The sequence below is a fragment of the Sebastes umbrosus genome, chromosome 18 (genome assembly GCF_015220745.1).
Source record: "Sebastes umbrosus isolate fSebUmb1 chromosome 18, fSebUmb1.pri, whole genome shotgun sequence".
In the NCBI taxonomy this organism is placed as follows: domain Eukaryota; kingdom Metazoa; phylum Chordata; class Actinopteri; order Perciformes; family Sebastidae; genus Sebastes; species Sebastes umbrosus.
In genome coordinates, this window is record NC_051286.1 from 16,891,272 (window position 1) to 16,911,849 (window position 20,578).

The following is a 20,578-nucleotide window of genomic DNA, read 5'->3' on the forward strand; positions in this document are numbered from 1 at the left end:
CTCCAAATTTCTCATGCATGATAACAGTCCCAGGAGGATACCTACATGCCAATTTTGACTCAAGCTAAAGTTCTGGTGTTGTTTGATACAGTTGCAGGGCCTGATTATGGCTGCTTCACATCAACAAAACCATCCTTATTATATTCTACATGGTGGTATACTTGAGAGGGGCAAAACCCTTCAGTCAGAAGTTTGCTAGATTAGTCCCTTGTGTGCACATCTCTCCTGAATCCATCATCTTAAGTACTCTTCATCTACCAGAAAAAAATCATTATTATTATCGCTATTACATCATGATTAGTCGTAGGCTAGTTCAAGGCTACATATGGTTTTTGAAAGGTTGTAGTCGACTTATTACTTTTCATTGCATCACACACACACACAGGTTTTTCATCTTCATTAACTCCCCCAAAACCAGAAGGCGTTTCATTCAACAGGGAAAGTGACACTTGAACACATAAGAATGAAAGTAATTTGGAACGACACATATATTAGTTCAGCGCTGTTGGCACAACTTTCAAATAAACCAAACTGGAGCGCCTGTAAAATGGGTTGTTAGCTCCGTCACAATTCCTCATTAATGCCATAGGGCACAAGCCACACGGTAATTAGTTTGCTTGTCCTGGCTGTGCCCAATTGGCTTTAGTGGAGAGAACGCTAACAATGTTAAAAAGCCTTTACAAGTGCGAGTCATCCGTTTATTACATAAAGCCACAAAAAAAACCCATCAGACATTTTCTCGAGTGTGCTGTTCTACATTTAACAGATCGAGAAGTGGGGACGCTCTGGAGGCTACAAATAAATATTTAAAGTACTTCCAATCTTGAGCATTTACTCCGTCTTAAACTCAGGCTAATGCATCTGCATAAAGAAGGCTTTTCTTTCTCACTCGAGAGGTTTTTAGTCTTAATTGAGTAGATGTTTCATGTAACACCATTATTCTCAGGGATTTAAACACTGAATTTACCTTTCGAGAGCCAGATGAGGATGTAAAGATACCACCCACTCTACTCCTCTTAATGATTACCGGGATGTTTCCTCGGCAAAGGAACAACAGCGCTTCCTGGCAATGACTGTGTGTGTGTGTGTACAAGTTAAAGAGACACTACATGACTGGTCAGGATGTGTGATGATGTTGCCGTCAGCCGTCTTTTTGGATCCTGTTTCAACAGGTTTAGCTTCATTTCACTCACTTTAGTAAGTGGATTTTCTGTTCTTCAGAACTTAAATACTGGAAAACACTTGGCTGGACAACAAAAACAACTCCAAAAGAAATAAATGTGAAATAATTTGTCATTCTCATGCATAATGTGAAATGACTGAAAGGTGTCAGAGAAGAGAGGACACAACATAGACTTTCCTTCTCCACCGTCTACTTTATTCCCAACTGTCTAGTTTATGTACAGTCAGTCACCTGTGGGAAAACCATCATGAAAAGAGAAGGAGTCAAACCAACATAGATGGTTGTAGTCAGTGGTGAACTTTGACAAATCAACCCAGAGCCACAGAGAAAGCGACACGTTCCTGCATTGATGTACTGACATTGTGAATAGTTGCTTTATGTATAATGATTATGTGTTATTGCACTCTCTAAATGCTCCTCTAACTTAACTCTCTGCTTATTATTGATAACATTTTTATGTAGACAGATGTTTATTAAAAAATAATACATCCACAGAGCCTTTAGAAAGGTGCCGAATAAAAGTATGACTTTTCCTGAAAAAAATTATTATGATCGTGAATTAATCATTTAAAATTTTTTTGGCAGGTCCAAAATGAATGTTTTTTTTTATCTCTGTGAAAATATCTGACGTTTGGTTCCCACTTCTAACAAGGCTTGTGGGCCAATAGTAAAACGACGTTGGCATCACATGGTATCTCTGGGTCGTCAGGTAGTGTGGAAAAAAAACTGATAAATGGCTGAGATTGACAGTAAACGCCTGGCATCGACTTGTTGTGAAGTGAATGCCATGGAACAGGGGAGGGAGAATGCAACATCTAGTGGCTAAATGTTATCAATGTTATCAATTGCACCTTTAATTTAACGTTAAAATTAAGGGAAATAAAGTTTCAGAGTATTAGAGAATTTGTGGGAACAAGAGTTTTGTTTATTTTCTTGTTGTCTACAACAGTGCTTATATAAAGAAGCTGAGCTGAGCCGTGGAGTACCTCAGGGTTCTATCCTGGGTCCTGCGCTTTTCTCTTGTGTGATATTCCCACTTTACTTCTTTGCTCTTTACAGTTGTGTATGCTAATTAAACCAACTGTACAAGCACCGATGACAATACCTGAAGAATCAGAACACTTATTTTCTCAATCAGCTTCGTAAATAAGTGATGGGATCCTACATGAACACAAAATATTCTGTCAGAGTTAGCATAGTTTTGGTTATTTCAACAGAGAGATTTCCATCTGTCAGGCTGTGCTGATCTTTCATGGGTTGAAGTGGATGTGGTTCAGATGGCAAGATAGATGGATAGATGGATAGATAGATATATAGTTGGGTTGTTGTTGCTTGAAATCTGGTCAAGCCACACCCACACAGTCCTGACGAAATACATTATATGTGAGCTTTTGAGTGTTAAACTCTTAATAAATAATACCTAAAGATATATATTTTTTAAACTTTATTCTTTGCTTATTTTGTCATAAATATTTAAGTTATAAGAGAAATAATCAACATTCAAAACCAAGTTTTCAGAGGCGTTAAATTGTTGAACACTTAAAAATATTTCTCAAAATAGTTTGAATAAATCAGAAGTTTTATTTTGAAATTTTGTGAAAATGTAGCCCATGTAACACAGGATGTATATGTCTTTCCCTATTATTCAATAATTTACTCAGCACCAGTAATAGCCATAACTGTATACTCTTGCCGCAGCTTTAAAGCTTCAAACTGGAGTCTAGGAGGGATTTGTAGCTCTTAATACAGATTCAGAACTGTACAATAGCCTGACTGAATGTTTATTGACACCATTCAACAAAAATAACAGCTGGCCTCCGGCTTCCTCTGCAAATGTTTAACTCTTTATGTACAGATGTGCATTCTTACATCTACAGACAACAACCTCTATTGACTGTTCCAAAGTCTAAGCAAGCAGCTGTGAAGATAAATAACAAACTGTGTGGATTCTGTCTCTTCATTATTACTTTAAAATATATTATTGCTGTTCATTAACGATCTTTGATGAGTTCTTCAATATCCTTCAGTTTGTGTTGAAGTCGTGGCTTTGCAGGCTCTGGGTTGAGTGTCAGTTCACCACGACACAGAAAAGTACAATGTACTGCAGTACAAAGTCTCACACGCACACACACACACACACACACACACATCTGGGTCACATTATATATCTGAAATCCTCTCTTATATCTGCCAGATTGGTGTTTAGGTCGATATTGGTTCCACAGTTCCAGGTGATGATGACTTGACTCCGTAAAAGACAAATAAATTAACAAATAAATTCACTTTCAGTTCAAATTTGCTAATGACACACAACCAACTATCTTTTCAATGATGCTTCTGAATAATTGGATATGTGACCCTTTTCACAGCAGCATAAGTTCCTGATTTGAATTTCGCAAAAAGGACACTTCATCTGCAGTCATTACATTTATTAAAAAAGCAACGTGTGGTGTCGGTCGACAATTCCAATATAAATTAATATTGAGAATTAATTATGTGCTGAAGTGAAAGTGAATTTCCAGCCCTGACAGAATTGTTAATGAAAGAATTACAGACTATAGTGCAACTAATTCCCTTTCCTCCCCATTCTCCTCTTACCCTCTCGTTTCAAAATACACTGTACAATTAGAAGAAATAAAACATAGTAGTCCCACTTGTACACAACATCATACATTAGTAGTCAACTAGAAAAAACAGTAAACACGGCCACATGTGATTAAAAAACGTCTAGAAGTTCAAAGTTACATTTCGTCGTTTTACATTGTAGTAGCTATTTTATCTCCTTTACTCGGCAGACATTTCAGACTTGTGTTATTTATAGAAAAAATCACAAAGTTCACATTTAGGACTCTTTGAAGAGAGTTGAGGAGCATTCAACAAACCAAACAGTTCCCATTTTTAAGTAGCTAGTTAGTCACACGCAGCATGAGATTAAATACGCAACAGTTTGGAAACACCTCATGCAAACACACAAAATGTTGTTCCTGTCCTCCGTCGGTGGAGCCTCGCGGAGCAGCGACTCTGAACGTAACCCACAGTTTTGTTACAAAACATGAACTGCTGAAGATAACTGGCCGGAGGGAGGGTGGACTTTGTAGTTTGTAGAGGGGGGTGGTCCGTCCGTATATCGGTGTTTCCACCCAGAAATGTTCCTTGGTTGACGGAGAAGGCCTCAAACTTTTGGTCCGGTGATTGCAACACAAATGCAACAGTTACATTTCCAGAAAGGAATCAGGAGATTTTTTTCTGAGAAGAATAAAAGAGGAAAACCTGCCTGGAATGCAAATGTGAATTTTTTTGATTTGTGATATCCTCACTAGTTTTCCTACATGGGAACTCAAGAAAAGTGAACCTGAGACCCATTATTTTTTGGTCCCAGTCTGTGGCTTTCAGAAACCAGGCTGTACGGATGTCCATGTGGTGATGCAGTTGGCACTTTCAACATTAAAATTTGAGTGGTGAGGTGAAGAGAGGGAGCTGCTGAGACTCTGGCATCTCTCTGGTACGATTTTTGTCCTCATTAGTCTGCGGGCGAGGGCGAACGCGTGCAGCGTTGTCATCGGAGATTCAGCCCTCCGTCGTTTCGTTTCTCCTTCTTTCACCGATCTTTGTCATCCACCAGAGGGTTTGGAAACGCAATATATAAATTTAAAACAATAAATAATTAATCAAATAATCAAACTTAGATGCTTCTCTGTTTCCATGTGATGATGACAGCCATTTTTCAGCTTTTTTTGTCACAATTTTTTTGCCAATCCATGACGAGATTCAAGCCACTCTGACTGTGATTGTCATTTCTGTGAAAGGTGTGTTTCCCCTTTATGTAAATGTGGAAGATTTTGACCTATTTCCGTTATTAGGAAGCTGCAGATTAGGCAGCACTCGATCTGGCCTCCAGCTTTTTTTATAATTCAGAAAACGGGAAAAACTTGCCTGCTGAAAGAGATGGGCGAGTGACAAAGGAAGCTGTTGTCTGACCTCAAACGGTTGTTTTCTTTGTCATGTGTGTCTGTATCTACCTCTGACGGTCTGTCTTGGATGGAAGACAAAATATTTAGACAGCAAGAGTCCAAAAGACACATCTGGAACAACTGTCCCGTCTGTATTAATATGGCAGAAAAAGACCCCGTGGCCTTTGGGATGCTGCAGCTAGAAAGCCTCCCGTCTGTCTCCCAGTCTATCTGTCTGTCAAGGTGTTCAGTCTTTCTGTCCGTCAGACTGAATTTCTATTGTAAACATTGTTAAGATTCACATTAAAAACGTTAATACATCTGTTTATGTGTGTGTTTGTGCATGCATGTGTGAATTCACATATGCCTGTGTATGTGAATGTGTTTCCTATACACATGCACATATGGAATGAAGGTATGTAAATCTACACATAGCACTGTTATTTGACATTCAACGTTTCTGAGGAAACAACAGAATAAGATGCGTGGCCTGTACTCGTGCTTGAGTGCGGCCCGTGACTTGTATCGAGCTCCAAATGCACCAGAAAGTAACCTTAGAAAAAGAAAAATGTCTTGACATTCCTGTATCGGTAGTCTTGTTAGTAGATGCTTGGTCAGTCCGGTTTGCAAGTCCAGTGTCTGATGTGTCAGGCACAAAGAGCAGAAAAGTTCCAGAGATGCTTTAAATGGTTCTTTTGTATACATAACAGGATCTGCATCATGTAACATCTCTCTTTGGAAGCCTGAAGAAACACGTCACCAATGGGTCACTTTACATCCCTTTGGTTTCTTTCATAATGCAACATCACAAGAGGAAGCAAGTCTCCTGATTGCGTCCCTCAGAGACAAAAAAAAAAAAAGCAGTTGTTAACCGGAGCTGTCTGCACTGGTGTTTCATGTCCTGCAGTTACCGTGTCCAACCACACGAGGCCAGTGTTTCATCAGGAACAGCCTTAACTTCATTAAAAACAGCAGACAGGCAGACCAAGGAAGCAATCTGAGTACTGGGGGGGGTTTGTAGGTTGAAACGCAGAATATCTTAGTGTCTTCTGTATACCGTCTACTTGTCTGTGTCTTGTGTTGTTGTTTATCAAAAGACAGCCGGAATAGTAAAAGCAGGATACTAAGCAGTGGTGGTTGGTAAGGCAGCGCTCCCGGAGTAGCTCCTGGCTTTACTTTGACCTGAATGAAGAGCAGAGGAGAGGGTTATACAACAACAGTGACTGAATCCCTTTTATTGCTTTAGCATAGATTTAAAGGTAAATGTTGATGTGAACCTCTTAAACGGCAACTCTTTGAGTTATAATTAAGGACAGTGACGATGAAGAGGTTTATGATGAAATGCTAAGCGGTGCATTTGCTCGGTATCGTCCTTGATAAAGTGATTCACTCTGGCAAATAAGCTTCATAACATCATGTTCAATGGGGACATCAGAAGCACTTGTCCTGTGTATCTTATAAAAGATAATACCACTCAAGAGACAGCTCGAGCCACCCACATGGATATACTGAATGTGATACATCCCCACGTAACTATTAAGAACAAAAACATGGAAAGCAAAAAAAAAATTGCTTGCCAAAAAAATCTACATAATTATTTACAAAATGTAAATGACGCTGATGTGCTTTAAAGTGAGACTATGCAACTTTTTAAGAGAAGAACTAACACATCTTCCTTTTACAAATGAAGAGTTTAATTTGTAAAAAATGGGTCCAATTTTTACTTTGGTGTCTAAGAATTGGTTATAATCTGTGTTCACATTCACTTTTCCCATTTGAGTTAATAGACTCATGATATACCGTTAGTCTCCAAAAAGGGGCGGGGCAGTGGCAAAACTCTCATGACACAGATACAGGAAATGACTCCACAGTGCGCTGTCTCCTTTCTGAACCGTCTCTGGTATCAGTAGTAGGTGTTGTCGTTTAGCATTTAGCATTGCCCTATAATCGTGACTAGAGTAAGTTGCATATTCTCTCGTTAAGGGAACTTTTAGCACAGTTCTAACCTAGCTTTACTAAAAACACTTCCTGCTAGCACAGATACCAATCTACCCACGATTTCAGAAATGTTTAAATTCATTTTCTGTGTCGACGCTTAACATAGTGCTCCAGGGATGATGTATTTTTGTAGGCCAACCAGTAAGTTAGCATCGCCCTGGGTTCGCTCAACAAAAAGCCAATGTGATTTTTCCATTGGGTTTTGGATTATTGCAGAAAATAAACTCAGTGGCAAACACTCGTTTATGATACGTACACGTTTTGTTCAGCAAGATAATCTTAACAAATGAACACCACTTTTATGATTTTTTTAAGCGTGAATGCAAAGTAAAAAGCTAAAAAACAGCAGACCTTATTTCAGGCATCTAAATAAAAACCCATTGACTTCCAGACGAGGGAACCGTAAGTGCTAAAATGCTACAAGTGTAACCAAGAGCTCAATCATGAGGCTGTAACAACAGATGCAGAAATAAAAAATGAATAAGACGCTTACGGTTTGGAATTATGCTAAACCTACTCTCATCTGAATGCTCATGGAGAAACACGTGCGTTTGGAGGTCAACATTAAGTTGATCCTTTATTTTTCTTTGCGCATATTTCTACAAAATTCCGGAGGCGGTAATTGTTGGGAAGTTATTCGCGTGTGCATATGTGTGGGTGGTTGGGCGTGGGAGATTTCCATTGGGACGATACAGCTGATGCTTTTTTATTGGTCCCTCTGGCCAGAGCCAATAAACACCAAAGTGAAGGGACAACAGCTGGGGAACAATGATAGCATATTGATGATGATGTTTGTGCAAGTGTGTGTGCGAATCCTTGTGTGTCTATGTGGGCGCATAAATGTACGAGCACAATGTGTCTATCAGCACATTCACTGTGATGTTTGTGTGTATGCAGTGTTTGAGTGTGTGTGTGCCTGCATCTGGGTGTGCACAGATATGTGTATTCATGCTCCGGCTCTTGTCTGAGAAGTGTGTGTTTGTGTTTGCAGCCATTATCTTGGGGGTCGATGATTTATGATCTGTGTTATGACTTCCACAGGGGACGTATAAAACTACAGAATGGCCCTTTATTGCCTTTCTTCTTTGTTTAGTCCTACGTTTCATCCATCACTCTGTGTTTATCGTCTCCCCCCCCTCTTTCTCCGTCTATCTACTAGTCTCTCGCCCATCTTGATCTCAGTTTCTCTCTCTCTGTCCGTCTGCATCTGTCTCTAATTTGCTCTGGCTCTTTTCTCTAATAAAAACAGTTATTGATCACCTGTCTGCCGCACATCAGTGGAATCGCCATTATTTTTCGTATTGTTGTTTGCTACAGTGGTGTAAGCTTTTGCTGTATTGCGAGACAGCGAGATTGATGCTGGCCTGTCTGAGCCTGGACTCAGACTCATTTTGTGTTATCCTATTGGCTCTTCTGGTGTAAGAATAGCTGAAGATCACGACGAAAACAGGAATCTATAGTTTGAATCTTCCAAAAAAAAGCTTCCAAAACACAACAATAACACTCGGGACGATGCCCTTTCGCGGGTAAAAAAGCTAATTATGAAACATTTCTTCAGCGAGAATGACATCAAGGATGCAGTGGCTTTCATCACGTACCCCTCCTTTATTTGCCACGTGTGAGGTGGAGTGACAAAAGTACTACAACAGTGATAAGTGATGAGACCTTGGGCTGATAAATGATAAGCCATTATGCTGATACAGCCAGACTGTGCTTATATCATCCTCACTGCAGAACTCAAGATATCAAAGACAGATACAAATGTGTCCCTAAACACTGGTGGAATTTAAAAGGGTCTGAGGATCTGGAGTGTATTTGAGGAATGAAAACTGCATTTCTGGTTAGCATTTAGCACAATTTATGCAGTTTTAAGACTAATATTGTGAGTATGTGATAAAAAAAAAAATCATCAAAGTATTTCAATAAGACATTTGTAGATAGATGTGAAGATAAATAGTCTATACTTACATGTACATGGGCTGTAGCTGAAGGTGGGAGGTCTTCTGAGGCCCCTGGTAACCGTACGAGTCGAACCCTCCTATAAAATCAACTGCACAAAAACAACAGCGATTAGTGAAAGCGTATGCCTTTGTGGAACTCATCGGCTATCGGTCTGGGTCGTGTCTAGAAGGTAACCCTCAAATTGCGAAAACCTACAAAAACTTTCACGATACTTGCTGCCCGACGACCTATCCTAACCTCAACTATTCAAGATCAATGCCTAACCTTAAATATTTGAGGTCAATATCTAACCTTAATTATTCAAGGTCAATGCCTAACCTTAACCATTCAAGGTCAATGCCTAACCTTAACCATTCAAGGTCAATGCCTAACCTTAACTATTTGATGCCAATACCTAACCTTAACTATTCAAGGTCAATACCTTACCTCAACTATCTGAGGTCAATGCCTAACCTCAACTATTCAAGGTCAATGCCTAACCTCAACTATTCAAGGTCAATGCCTAAGCTCAACTATTCGAGGTCAACGCCTAACCTTAACCATTTGAGGTCAATGCCTAACCTTAACTATTGGAGGTCAATGCCTAACCTTAACTATTGGAGGTCAATGCCTAACCTTAACTATCGGAGGTCAATGCCTAGCCTTAACTATTCAAGGTTAATACCTATTCTTAACCATCTTGCAAGAGTTTCGCAATTTGCATGTTACCTTCTAGACACGACCATCAGTCTGATGACGATTCATTCATTGTTTACAGTCCGATAAGCGACTTGAGACGCGACAATGGAGTTGAGTGGAGAGACGACATCTCATCTCATTGCATGCAACCAAAGCCTGCTTAAACATGATTGGTCAATACTACTCTCACTACAAACGGACACCAGAACACTTCCGATACCAACCCATTACTTACAGATTCTGCATTCATATGCAAATATCTGTTTACAGAGATTATCAACTGGGAAGCTCCCACCAGGGATGATTCATTGCATCTGGCCTCCTACACCTACAGAGGTCTTAGCAGTACATTTTGTACCAGAACCACCACGTCTATCACTGCTGCTCATATAGCTAATCAGGGTTGTAGGCATGAAACTGCTTCGAGCGAAAATCTGTATGAGAATCCTGTGATTCAAATCTAAATCTATTTTTAGGAGGAGGACTAAATCTTATGAAGTGATATATTTATGCTTTGAGAATACTCTTAACTCCTAAATTATATAGGATGGCTCTGCAGATTCCCGGGCTGAGGAGCTGCCAGCAGGTGGTTGCTTTCCTCAGACTGAGGCAGGGAGCCTGGACTTTTGAAGAGAGGAAGCCATGATATTTTTTTTACTTTGATGTTGTAGAGCTCATAAAAGGGTACTTCCTTGCCTTGATCAGCGGCGTACTTTCCTATTTATTGAGTGAGGTCTCATAACATCAAGTACAATGTGGAATTTTCCTGTCACTGCAGAGATGAAAGTGGCTTTAAGTATACCTCAAGCCCTGCAAGTAACAGGAATGTAAGTCCAAACATGATGTGGAAGCCAAACACAATCAGGCAATTACACTAACTAGTTTGTGTATGCCTCATTGACACCATAAATCAAGACACCATAAATTACATACATGAATATGTATGGAGCTGTTGTGTATTCATATCTGTACATCTTGTGATGATGAGTAGCCTGTAGTGAATATAATGCTGCAACACTCCTTTTAAAGGAATAGTTTAACATTTTGGGAAATTCACTTATTTGCTTTCGATACCACTCTCATGTCTCTACCATAGACTGTATATAAGCAGTGGACGTAGTCACGTGACGTTATCCATTGGTTTATGGACTACAGTTTTGAAGCCCAGAGTTTGGCATTTTGGCCGTCGCCATCTTGTTTTTTTGCAACCAGAAGTGACTTGAGAGGAACTAAGTACAACCGAACACTAAATAAGACCTTTTTTTGGTAACCAAAAAGGCTATAATTAACTTTAATTAACTGAAAACACACTGTGAAAGGGTTAAAGACAAAAACATGGATAACTCCCAGAGCGGACAACGCCATGGTAGCGACCACACCCTAAAGCATCCCCTGCTTAATTTTCTATTTCACTCTAAATGGGACCATAATTTACTAAATGAACATCATGCTGTATTGAAGACGACTTGAAACTAGCAATTGAGACCATAAACTCATGTTTACAATGTTTACTGAGGTAATAAATCAAATGAGAAGTAGGCTCATTTTCTCATAGACTTCTATACAATCAGACTTCTTTTTGCAACCAGAGGAGTCGCCCCCTGCTGGCTATTAGAAATAATGCAAGTTTAAGGTTTTTCCGCATTGGCTTCACTTTTCAGACTGGTCCGTACACAAAATATGAATCTACAGCCAGCCTAGCATAAAGACTGGAAACAGGGTGAAACAGCTAGCCTGGTTCTGTCCAAACATAACATGTTTAATTCTTCCATAAAACAAAATGTAAAAAACATTTGGTTTTACATACTTCCTGGCTTTCAGTATGCAACTCGATTTAAAACCACAAATTTGTAATTTTTTAATTTTAGTTTTTTGTACACATTAAACAAACAAAATATGAAGTCTTTAAGCTAAGCTAAGCTAACCAGCTACTGGCCCTAGTGTCAATAGACAGAAATCAGAGCTTCTCATCTAACTCCCTGCATGAAAGTGAATAAGCGTATCACCCAAAATGTTGAACTGTTCTCTTAACAAAATGCATAACTACGACTTTTAATTGATTTCCAAAGAATCATTGGACTGAAGAAGAAACATTTTATCAGTGTAGACTTTTAGCATTAAAAGGATTTGTCTTGTTTTTAATCACATTTTCAAGAGCCACTCAAGTCTACGGATCAATGCATCCGTCTCAATGCATCTGTCTCACGTACCTTTCTTGTTCTTTTAATTCTGTTGAAGTTGTGTAAAATTTCATTATAAGCCACCACGTCTTGGCTGTGAGTTTCCACACTTCTCTCTTAATCCTCTTAATGCATTCATGTGAAATTGTGATTACGCCACACAACGGGACAGCAGATGATCTTCTTTGTCTATCAGCAGTTTTCCTGGACTGCTGCAATACTGTGATACTTTACGATCATTCGGCTCATTATGGTTGTTCAGTCAGACAATGCGGAGACATTGCCATGCGCTCGCTGTGCTCCTTCTTTGTGTGGATCCTTCTGTGGAAGAATGGCCTGGTGTGAACGGTGTACGGGTTTCCTGCTGATTCATGCTGCAGTCAAATCAGCAGAGTTTCTGCCATGCTTGACCCTTTGAACGCGAGAGGAAATGGAGCCTCTAACCTTCAGTCAGTGTGCTGCCTATCAAGCTGTAGCGACTCAATTTAATAATTCAGATTTGTTATTCATAAGGTGCAGGCTTGTCCAATGAGCATTTAAAGGACCAGTGTGTAGCATTCCGGGGATCTATTAGCAGAAATAGAATATAATATTCATAACTATGTTTTCATTAATGTATAATCACCTGAAACTACGAATTGTTGTGTTTTCGTTAGCTTAGAATGAGCCCTTCATATCTACATAGGGAGCTCGTCCTCTTCACGGAGTCCGCCATGTTGCTCCGCCATGTTTCTACAGTAGCAAAGAACGGACAAAACCAAACACTGGCTCTAGTGAGAGCCTTTCACATTCTTATGTTACCTGAAGGCCACCGTAGTTTTCCGACATGCTTGTGAAATTGCGATAACGTGAGTGCAAAACCGCGGTACCGCCAGCCACCGTCTGACTTCCGTTGCTCCTAAAGTAGTGTTATTATGGTAAGGATGGCGTCTGAGCGAGGTGAACGGCGTTACCACAGTTTTGCACTCGGCGGCTCACGATACCGCAGTCTTGGAAAGGGAGGAGTGAGCGGAGGGGTACTCAGTTGGTTGCAATCTGCAACCACACACCACAAGATGCTGCCACATCCTACACACTGTCCCTTTAAGAACATGAACAATTCTCACCAGAAGCCAGAAACTGCAGTCTGATCTATAAAAGAACAGATTTCCTGTTTTCTTTTTTAATGTTCAAAATATTGTAAATCATTGTTTGTATTTGGTTATTTTCCAGTTGTGTGTTCACTATTGACTACTGATCGACTGATTGTACAAAGCTTGCAGTCTTAGGGTTTGTATGTGCATCTGTAGGCGTGTTGTTCATATGTGCATGTTTGACAAGAATCTGTCTGACACATTCAAGGAGCTGCGAGACAGATAAGACTCACTATAATGATTAATCTCCCACACACAGACACAACCACACACCTATATACACACACTTCAACACGCGCACACACACACATAGTACTCATTCACACATGCACAGAATAATTATGAGCGTAATTAGCTTTCTCAGCAACTCAAACTCTTCATTGGTCCTCAGTGAGTATTAGCTTCTTCACCCAAGGCACATTTCCCTACAAAGCTCCCTGATTATTGTTTAGTCTCCCAGACTGCATTAACGCGCAGCGCTTTTCCACAGCCACATTCGGGACTCACGGCTCGGCAACACGGAGATTAGAATGAATCCCCAAAAAATCATTCTGGAGAAAATTATCTGCTCGTCACATGAAAATGATGTATGTGACATGACGCCGCCGCTGCGTACATATTCATTAAGGCTTAATAGTGGCCTGAAACCTCAATTTGAATCCTGAGTCCGTCTGATAACATTTGTCCCTTGAGAAGTAGTGTGAAAATCACTTGTGTTGCTTTCAGTGTTATCGCCCATTGGTGTGCAGTTTGCATGCTTTCCCCATCTCTGCCTGCTTTTGTTTCCACCCAGAGTCCAAAGATTTAAAATTGAGGTGAACTGGAAGCTCTAAATTGTCTTTAGGTGTGAAAGTGAGTGTGAATGTGTTTGTCTACATGTGTTATCCCTGTGATAGACTGGCGACCTGTCCTTGCCCAATGCATGCTAGGCTCCAGTTCCCAAAACACTTTTTAACAGCACAAGCAGCTTACCAAACGGAAGAATAGATGGTTAGGTGATGATGCATGATGGTTGAAATCGGTCTGAATTTGTTAAACCTCCTCAAACCTTTGTTGTGTGTTTCTTTATAACATTAAATATTCATGAGTAAATAAGATTTAAGGTTAAAGTTTGGGAAGAATATTCTGGTGTATTATTTATTGAGGGCTTAACACTCAAAAACTCAGCTAACGTGCTTCATTGGGACTGTGTCGATGTGGTTCGATCAGATTAGATTGACAGTGCTGGCAACATGCAGCAAACAACCAAACAACTGTCATTATGTCTAGAAAACAAAAATACAAAAATCTTTCATGTGAAACAACCAAAACTGTTCTAACTTTTGTAGAAAATAGTGTGTTTTGTTGGACTCCGTCCCTCATAGTAAGGAGCTGATAAAATAGGTTTTCATGGCCTTTAAGCAAACAACGTGATCTACTTGTCATATTTTGCTGCTGGCTTGGGCAGAAGCCACCGGCTTTTTGCGTAGTATCTTGACGCAGAAGGTTCGAGCGTGGTCAATGTTGTGTAACAGACGCGTTTAACGTTGTAACACGTGGTTAACTTTGTAAAATAAGTATGCTTGTAATGCAACATAAGCTATGGAAGTAACTTAAAAAACTTTATTATATACATCCTAAGCATCTAGGAGCAGTGGACTGCTGTCATGCAAGCAGGAGGAGCCGAGGATCTAACCGCCAACCAAGGACGACCCGCTCTAACCCCTGAGCCACAGTCGGCCATCGTCATGTGACTCATGGTACATGTCCACAGGCTCCGTCCTTTCCACGCTTCCCATTCATTGTCTATGTAAGCAGCCGTGCAATGCATTCTGGCAGCGCGATTCGAGAGATGGGGCGTCATGTTGGCCGCTCCTCATTTGCATAAAGTTGCGGTCTAGGCTACTTTATGCAAATCAGGGGCGTCCGGCGTGACTCGCCGCCTCTGGAAATTCTCTAGAAACTTTTCAACTAAACGTTGTCGATCTAAAATAAAGACACACATTTTGGTAAACTATTTTCATATAAGATATAAGAGAAGAAAGTTTCCAAATGAGCTGCCCTGTTGGTTCCGGTTTGAAAGCTGCAGCAGCCCACGAGAGAAACGTTCATCCAATCTGCTGTCCAGTGTCAATTGGTAGCTAATCAAGCGTCCAATGTTGGCAAGTGAGGCAATCCCTCGCGATAAAAAACGCCCCATGTGGACCATCAGAGATGGCTTTAAACTGGAGTTAGTTCAAAGACTGTTGCAATTTTAAGTTTCTGCCTAAGATTTCAGTTTTTACAGTGAAGATAAGAATGATTTAACAAGCAACATTTTAGGTCACAGAGCACATGAACTCTCACATGGATACGCAGCATACTCCTCTAGCTCTGTCTCATCTGAATTTGTTGTTTAGTTCTAACAAGCTCTCTCTCAGGGTGCAAAACAGCCTCGAGAGCCAAGGGCCAAAATATAACAGTTAAGCAGAGGCCAAATAATAACTGTTAGACATTAATTATTTAGACACGGAACAAGTGGCATTTCAGGTTTCCTGTCATCACAAAGCTTATTAAAATGCAGTGTTAAAAAAAACTCTCAGCTCAAAATAGCCCCTGATACTCAATTATACTCCATAAAAGTGAGATAAATACAGTGTTACATCACTTCTAACTGTTTTTTTAACTTTAACAATGAGATGATTTAATATTTATCTGTGACCTCATGGAACACAGAGGTCGTGTTGTCACATGAAGCACCTTTAGAGACTTGGTGTCCGGGTGCTGACCTACAGTTTTGTAACAAATGGAAATAATTTCAATCCCCGATCTGCTTTGGACAAGAAAAACAGAAAAACTTGTCTACTCTCAGCGCTTCAACTATTTCTTCTGATCCAGTCTGCATTTATCACCTATCAATATTTATGTGATAGCAAACACCACCCTCAAATCAGTGTTGAATAAGACATGCTTGTGTATTGATCCTCCCGCAGCTGCGTCTACTTTAATGGAATAACTAAACTGACGGCCTCAGGTAAATGGGCTCATTTAAGTTAATGCTCACAGGCAGGCGCTGCATTCAAAATACAACAATCGCAGAATCAACTTGTTGATTTGCCTCATTTCCCTCATCTATTACCGGTATTATGCTTCAAATGCAATTCATTTAGACTGTCTAAATGGCGGTCCATGTGGCCTTTTACTGTAGACTTCCCAATCAACGTGGTTGTATTGATGAATTGATGCATTGATAAAAGACTGAATAAAGAGAAATGGTGTATGAATGGATGGGTGAACATGCGGTGTTGGTCTTTCCCTCCTTATCCTTTTCGACTGTTGCTTGGTGAAGTGGTGGGTAGGCCGACGTGGGAGAGACGTATGAAAGGGAACTTTGATCGAGCATGAAACTCCTCATCCTTCACACACACACACACACTCTCTCTCGTCTCTTTCTCTGTGTCGCTGTAAACGAATGAGCCTGGCTGCAAAAGCTGGAGGCTACAGGTTTCACTTTGAATTGTGTCAATAAAGGCCCTCGGTCCAAGATGGCTTCATTTAAACCTGCTGTTTAGTTACGGATATAGTAAACAAGAAGACACGCCAGGAAATGGGGATGAAGAGAAAACAGAGGAACAGATTGAATTTACTTCACAAGTCTGACTAAACGAAAACCACCTGGACCTACTCTACCAAATATATTCCAAATTGACCAATCATGAAAATGATCCAATCATAGCTTAGCAACCAAGCACAGCAGGTTATGTCAAGCTTTCCAAACATATCGAAGCAGCGTGCATGGGGCTGTAGTAAGAGCGATACTTGACATTTAAAGAGTTGGGCAGGTGATGCATTTTTTTGACCTTTCCAAAACTAAAAAAACACAAGAGCAAAGGTATAAGGAATGGATTTAACAGTGTGTTTGGTCTGCTGAGCTGCACATGTTAGCGTATCCTGCCAACTCGCTTACTACCCACAGGAGTAACTTAACCCTGTGTTACTTCCAAGGCGAAGAAGTACTTCATACTACGCCATTTTGTGAGGTTACAGGTTACACGTTAAAAAAAGCACAGTTCATGATAGCTCATCTAACGGTCTGAAATACTAGTCTGATTTAACATTTTTCCTTAACATACTCACAAAAGTGGGACTAACTAGCTCTACACGGCAATGATGGCACATTTTTGTTTCTTTTTTTCCATGTCTTCTGCATCATCTAGTGAGGATGCTGGGATTTGTTGAATTATTAAATACCTGAGAATTGATAAGCTCCAACATTATAGGTTCTTTTATCTGTACTTTTTAAAGTTTTGGTGTAATTTATTATGACGCTGCCGCATCTCCTCTGCTGTCTGTGTCGTAAAAATAACAATACTTAATCAATACACCTGTTCAACAAGCCTTAACATGATGTAAATATGTAGAAAAGTGATATTTCAATCTGCTCTGTCCGCAGTCTCTCATCCACCGACGCTATGTTTTACACAAGCACAGCGCGTTAGCTCGGCTAATAGCGAATTGTTACAAACAAGCTAAAACATGTATGCCTCTGCCAACCAGTCAAGTTGCAGTTTACATCCATGTCTGTCCAAAATCACTTCATCATTTTATTCTGTTAGACATTTGCGTGAAATTGTCATAATTAGCATATGAATTCTTTAGTTATGGCCAAAAATGTGTGTTGTGATGTCACAGTGACCGTTGACCACCAAATTCTAATCACTTCATCCTTGAATCCAAGTGGATATTACCTATATATATATACAGGCGTACCTGAGATATCATGTCACATTAATGGACGGGATGGACGGACAGAAACCCGAAAACATAAAAAGCAATTATTTAGGAATGAAAAATAAATGACAAGCGTATCGAACCAATAAGGAGTATCGATAAGAGTAGTAGTATCGATAAAATCCTAATGATACCCATCCCTAGCGACTGGAAATGAGACGGCATCTTTTTTCTAACTCAGTCTGAAATCAAGGACGCATTGTGTCAAAAATTACCAAGAACTTTGATAGTAAAGATGCCTCCGTTATCGCTGTAAATTGCAGTGCCCGGATACAATGGAAAGGCATGGCAACAATGGCGCGGAAACTTAATAGATTGAGAAACAGTGACCTTTAATGCAGGATGAATACATATGTCACATTTTTTAGCTTTTGATGCTTGAAAATATGTGTGTGTACATGCATGTGTGTGAGTGTGCACTTACAGCTATCCTCTTCTTCTGAGATGAGCTTGACCACATAGCAGGCGTAGATAAACCCCATCAACTATAGAGACAAAGAAAGCAGCAGACACATTATATTATTCTTCTGGGTAAGACAGACAGACAGACACATACAGATAGATAACAGAGAAAGCATGCACACTGAACAAATTGCTGGAACAGAGAGGGGAAACAGGTGTTGGTGTAAGTGGAGCAGAACAGCTCTGTGGTATTTTGCTTCAAAATAGAGCACTTGAATCAATGGACACACACACACACATACACACAGGGTGACTGTCTGGTATCTCCAATGACAACCTCAAGGTTAGCTTAAATTGTCATGGTTTCCCAGCTGTATTGACACTATTTTAATACACATCCTCAAAACATACAACTATATATATATATATATATAAAAAAAAGAATTGTCACAATGTCTCCATTATGGCGCTGTGGCTAAACATTAGTGAGATTGTGATCACTGAAATTGAATTTTCAGCTCCCCCGTATTGCTTCGGTGTTGCGATGTCAAGGTAGATAGTTCCGTATTGGTTGCTATTGTCAGAATGAAAACCTCACCGCCTGCCGCCGCCCACTCTGACAGGCCTTTGTTGTGCCGGGCTTGTAACTAAACGCAGCTCACGTTGTTCTCTCTCATGGTCTTGAAGCCATTCACAAAGCTGAAAACAATAACGACTGCAGATTGAGCAATAAAAGGCGGCTGCAGTGATGTGTGTGTATGATGCAATTGCTACAAAAAAAAAGATGGCATTAAACACGTCTGTGTGTGTGTGTGTGTGTGTGTAGTGTAGTGTTTAGACAGTGATATAGCAGTCCACACTAGCAGAACACCTTTGCTCTCTGATCTGCTCTTCCATTGGCTGTCTGTTTCCAAGGCGACCGGTAGGAGGTGGCTGATTGGAGTGAAGACGCAGGAAGGTGCAGTCAATGTAAGGTCGGCTTTTAAGTGACCTTATTACCCCGCCAACGATGGAGGAGGACAGGGAGAAAGAAGAGGAAGACGCGGGCAGGCAGTGATGGATGTATATGTGTTTGTATGAGGCGTTATAACCCTGAATAAAGAGGTTCAAAGGAGGATTTAAGTGTAAGAAAAAATGACATTGACCTGGTTTGGTATTCTATTGACTACATGGACACATGCCAGCAAACACACACACACACACAAGCACGAAAATACACAGCGCAAATGTGAGCAACGACATTTGAGATTCAGAGTGTATCTCAAGGTCTTGACCTCATTTAAGCTAAATAATGTTCAGCTCCCAAAGCACCTCTCTCCTCCCTCCTTTTCTCATACTTTCTCCCTCTCTTTGCTATTTCCTTCCTGCATCTGCTCCTCTCTCTCTTCCTCCATTATCTCCATTTCTTTCCTTCCTTTTCTTTATTTCCCCCTCCTTACTTCTCTCTCTGACAAGTACATGAGTCATAGAAACATAGTGTTTTGCTCAGTAGGGGATGGATTTACTGAAAGCTGAGGGAAAACACCGGAAGTAGACAATGCTGTAGTATCAGCGTGGGGGATCAACGGTGATGAGAAAATCAATCTGGATAACATAGGAGGCTTTATGTATTGGAAATGCCTCGAAAATTAACCGCTAATAAACTTTACTGCAAATTCTCAGTTGTCACCGCCATTGACAGCAGAATACTTTTATTTTGAAAGATGACCTCAACTCCACAGACTTGCCTCTCCTGTCCACTGTCACTCCAGCTAAAATGATTCACTGTCAGTATTCACTTAAAGGACACTTTTAATGCCACAAAGTCAAAATTATGTTTAAAAGACTTTGAGGAGTTTGGGGAGTTTTTGCAGTAAAAGCTGAACCGGAGCCCGTTCTGTCTTCTGTAGGCTCATTGCCTCCGAAAATGACTTTTGGGTGCAGTTTTGTTAGTACCGCTGAACAGAGTGCAGAGAGCCGTGCCGCCCTGCAATAGAGAACATTTGATCAGCTGTGACAGGGCGCGATGCTCTGCACATCAATATCCTGTTAATATTCTGGATACTCAAGTATTCTGTTTTGGTGTTGCTGCATGTAAACATAATATCCTGTTTACAATAAGTCTGATTTGATCTGTGAAGGAACCCAAATAAGATAGTCGGGGGGGTGCCAATATTAGCTATGGGGTTGTGACGTGAGTGCGTCTTATCTTGTTTATTGTCGAGTTCTGGGTCTGAGTGGGTTTGGTGCCTGCAGTTATATTCAGACTATCCTGCTGTTCGTGAGCCCTGAACACTTAAATTTCTATCATTTTGCTGGGCTAAAAAGTTCTCCCATAAAATGTTATATCTAAAGTACACAATA

General features: G+C 40.3%; 1 protein-coding gene across 2 annotated transcripts in view; it reads right to left on the minus strand.

The window, feature by feature from the left end:
* The window catches only part of nkain2 (sodium/potassium transporting ATPase interacting 2), a 93,414-nt gene that overhangs the window by 781 nt on the left and 72,055 nt on the right, over positions 1-20,578 (minus strand). The window contains exons 5-7 of one of the 2 annotated variants that reach the window (XR_005204173.1): positions 18,258-18,318; positions 9,100-9,181; positions 3,310-6,315 (exon numbers count right to left, since the gene is read on the minus strand). Coding sequence is in view for 1 of the 2 variants with exons in the window: in XM_037750935.1 (XP_037606863.1) it covers positions 6,306-6,315; positions 9,100-9,181; positions 18,258-18,318 (153 nt within the window). In the remaining variant the exon portion in view is untranslated. Of the gene's footprint in view, positions 1-2,190; positions 6,316-9,099; positions 9,182-18,257; positions 18,319-20,578 lie in introns of those variants that run through there. The other variant, XM_037750935.1, reaches the window with a different exon arrangement.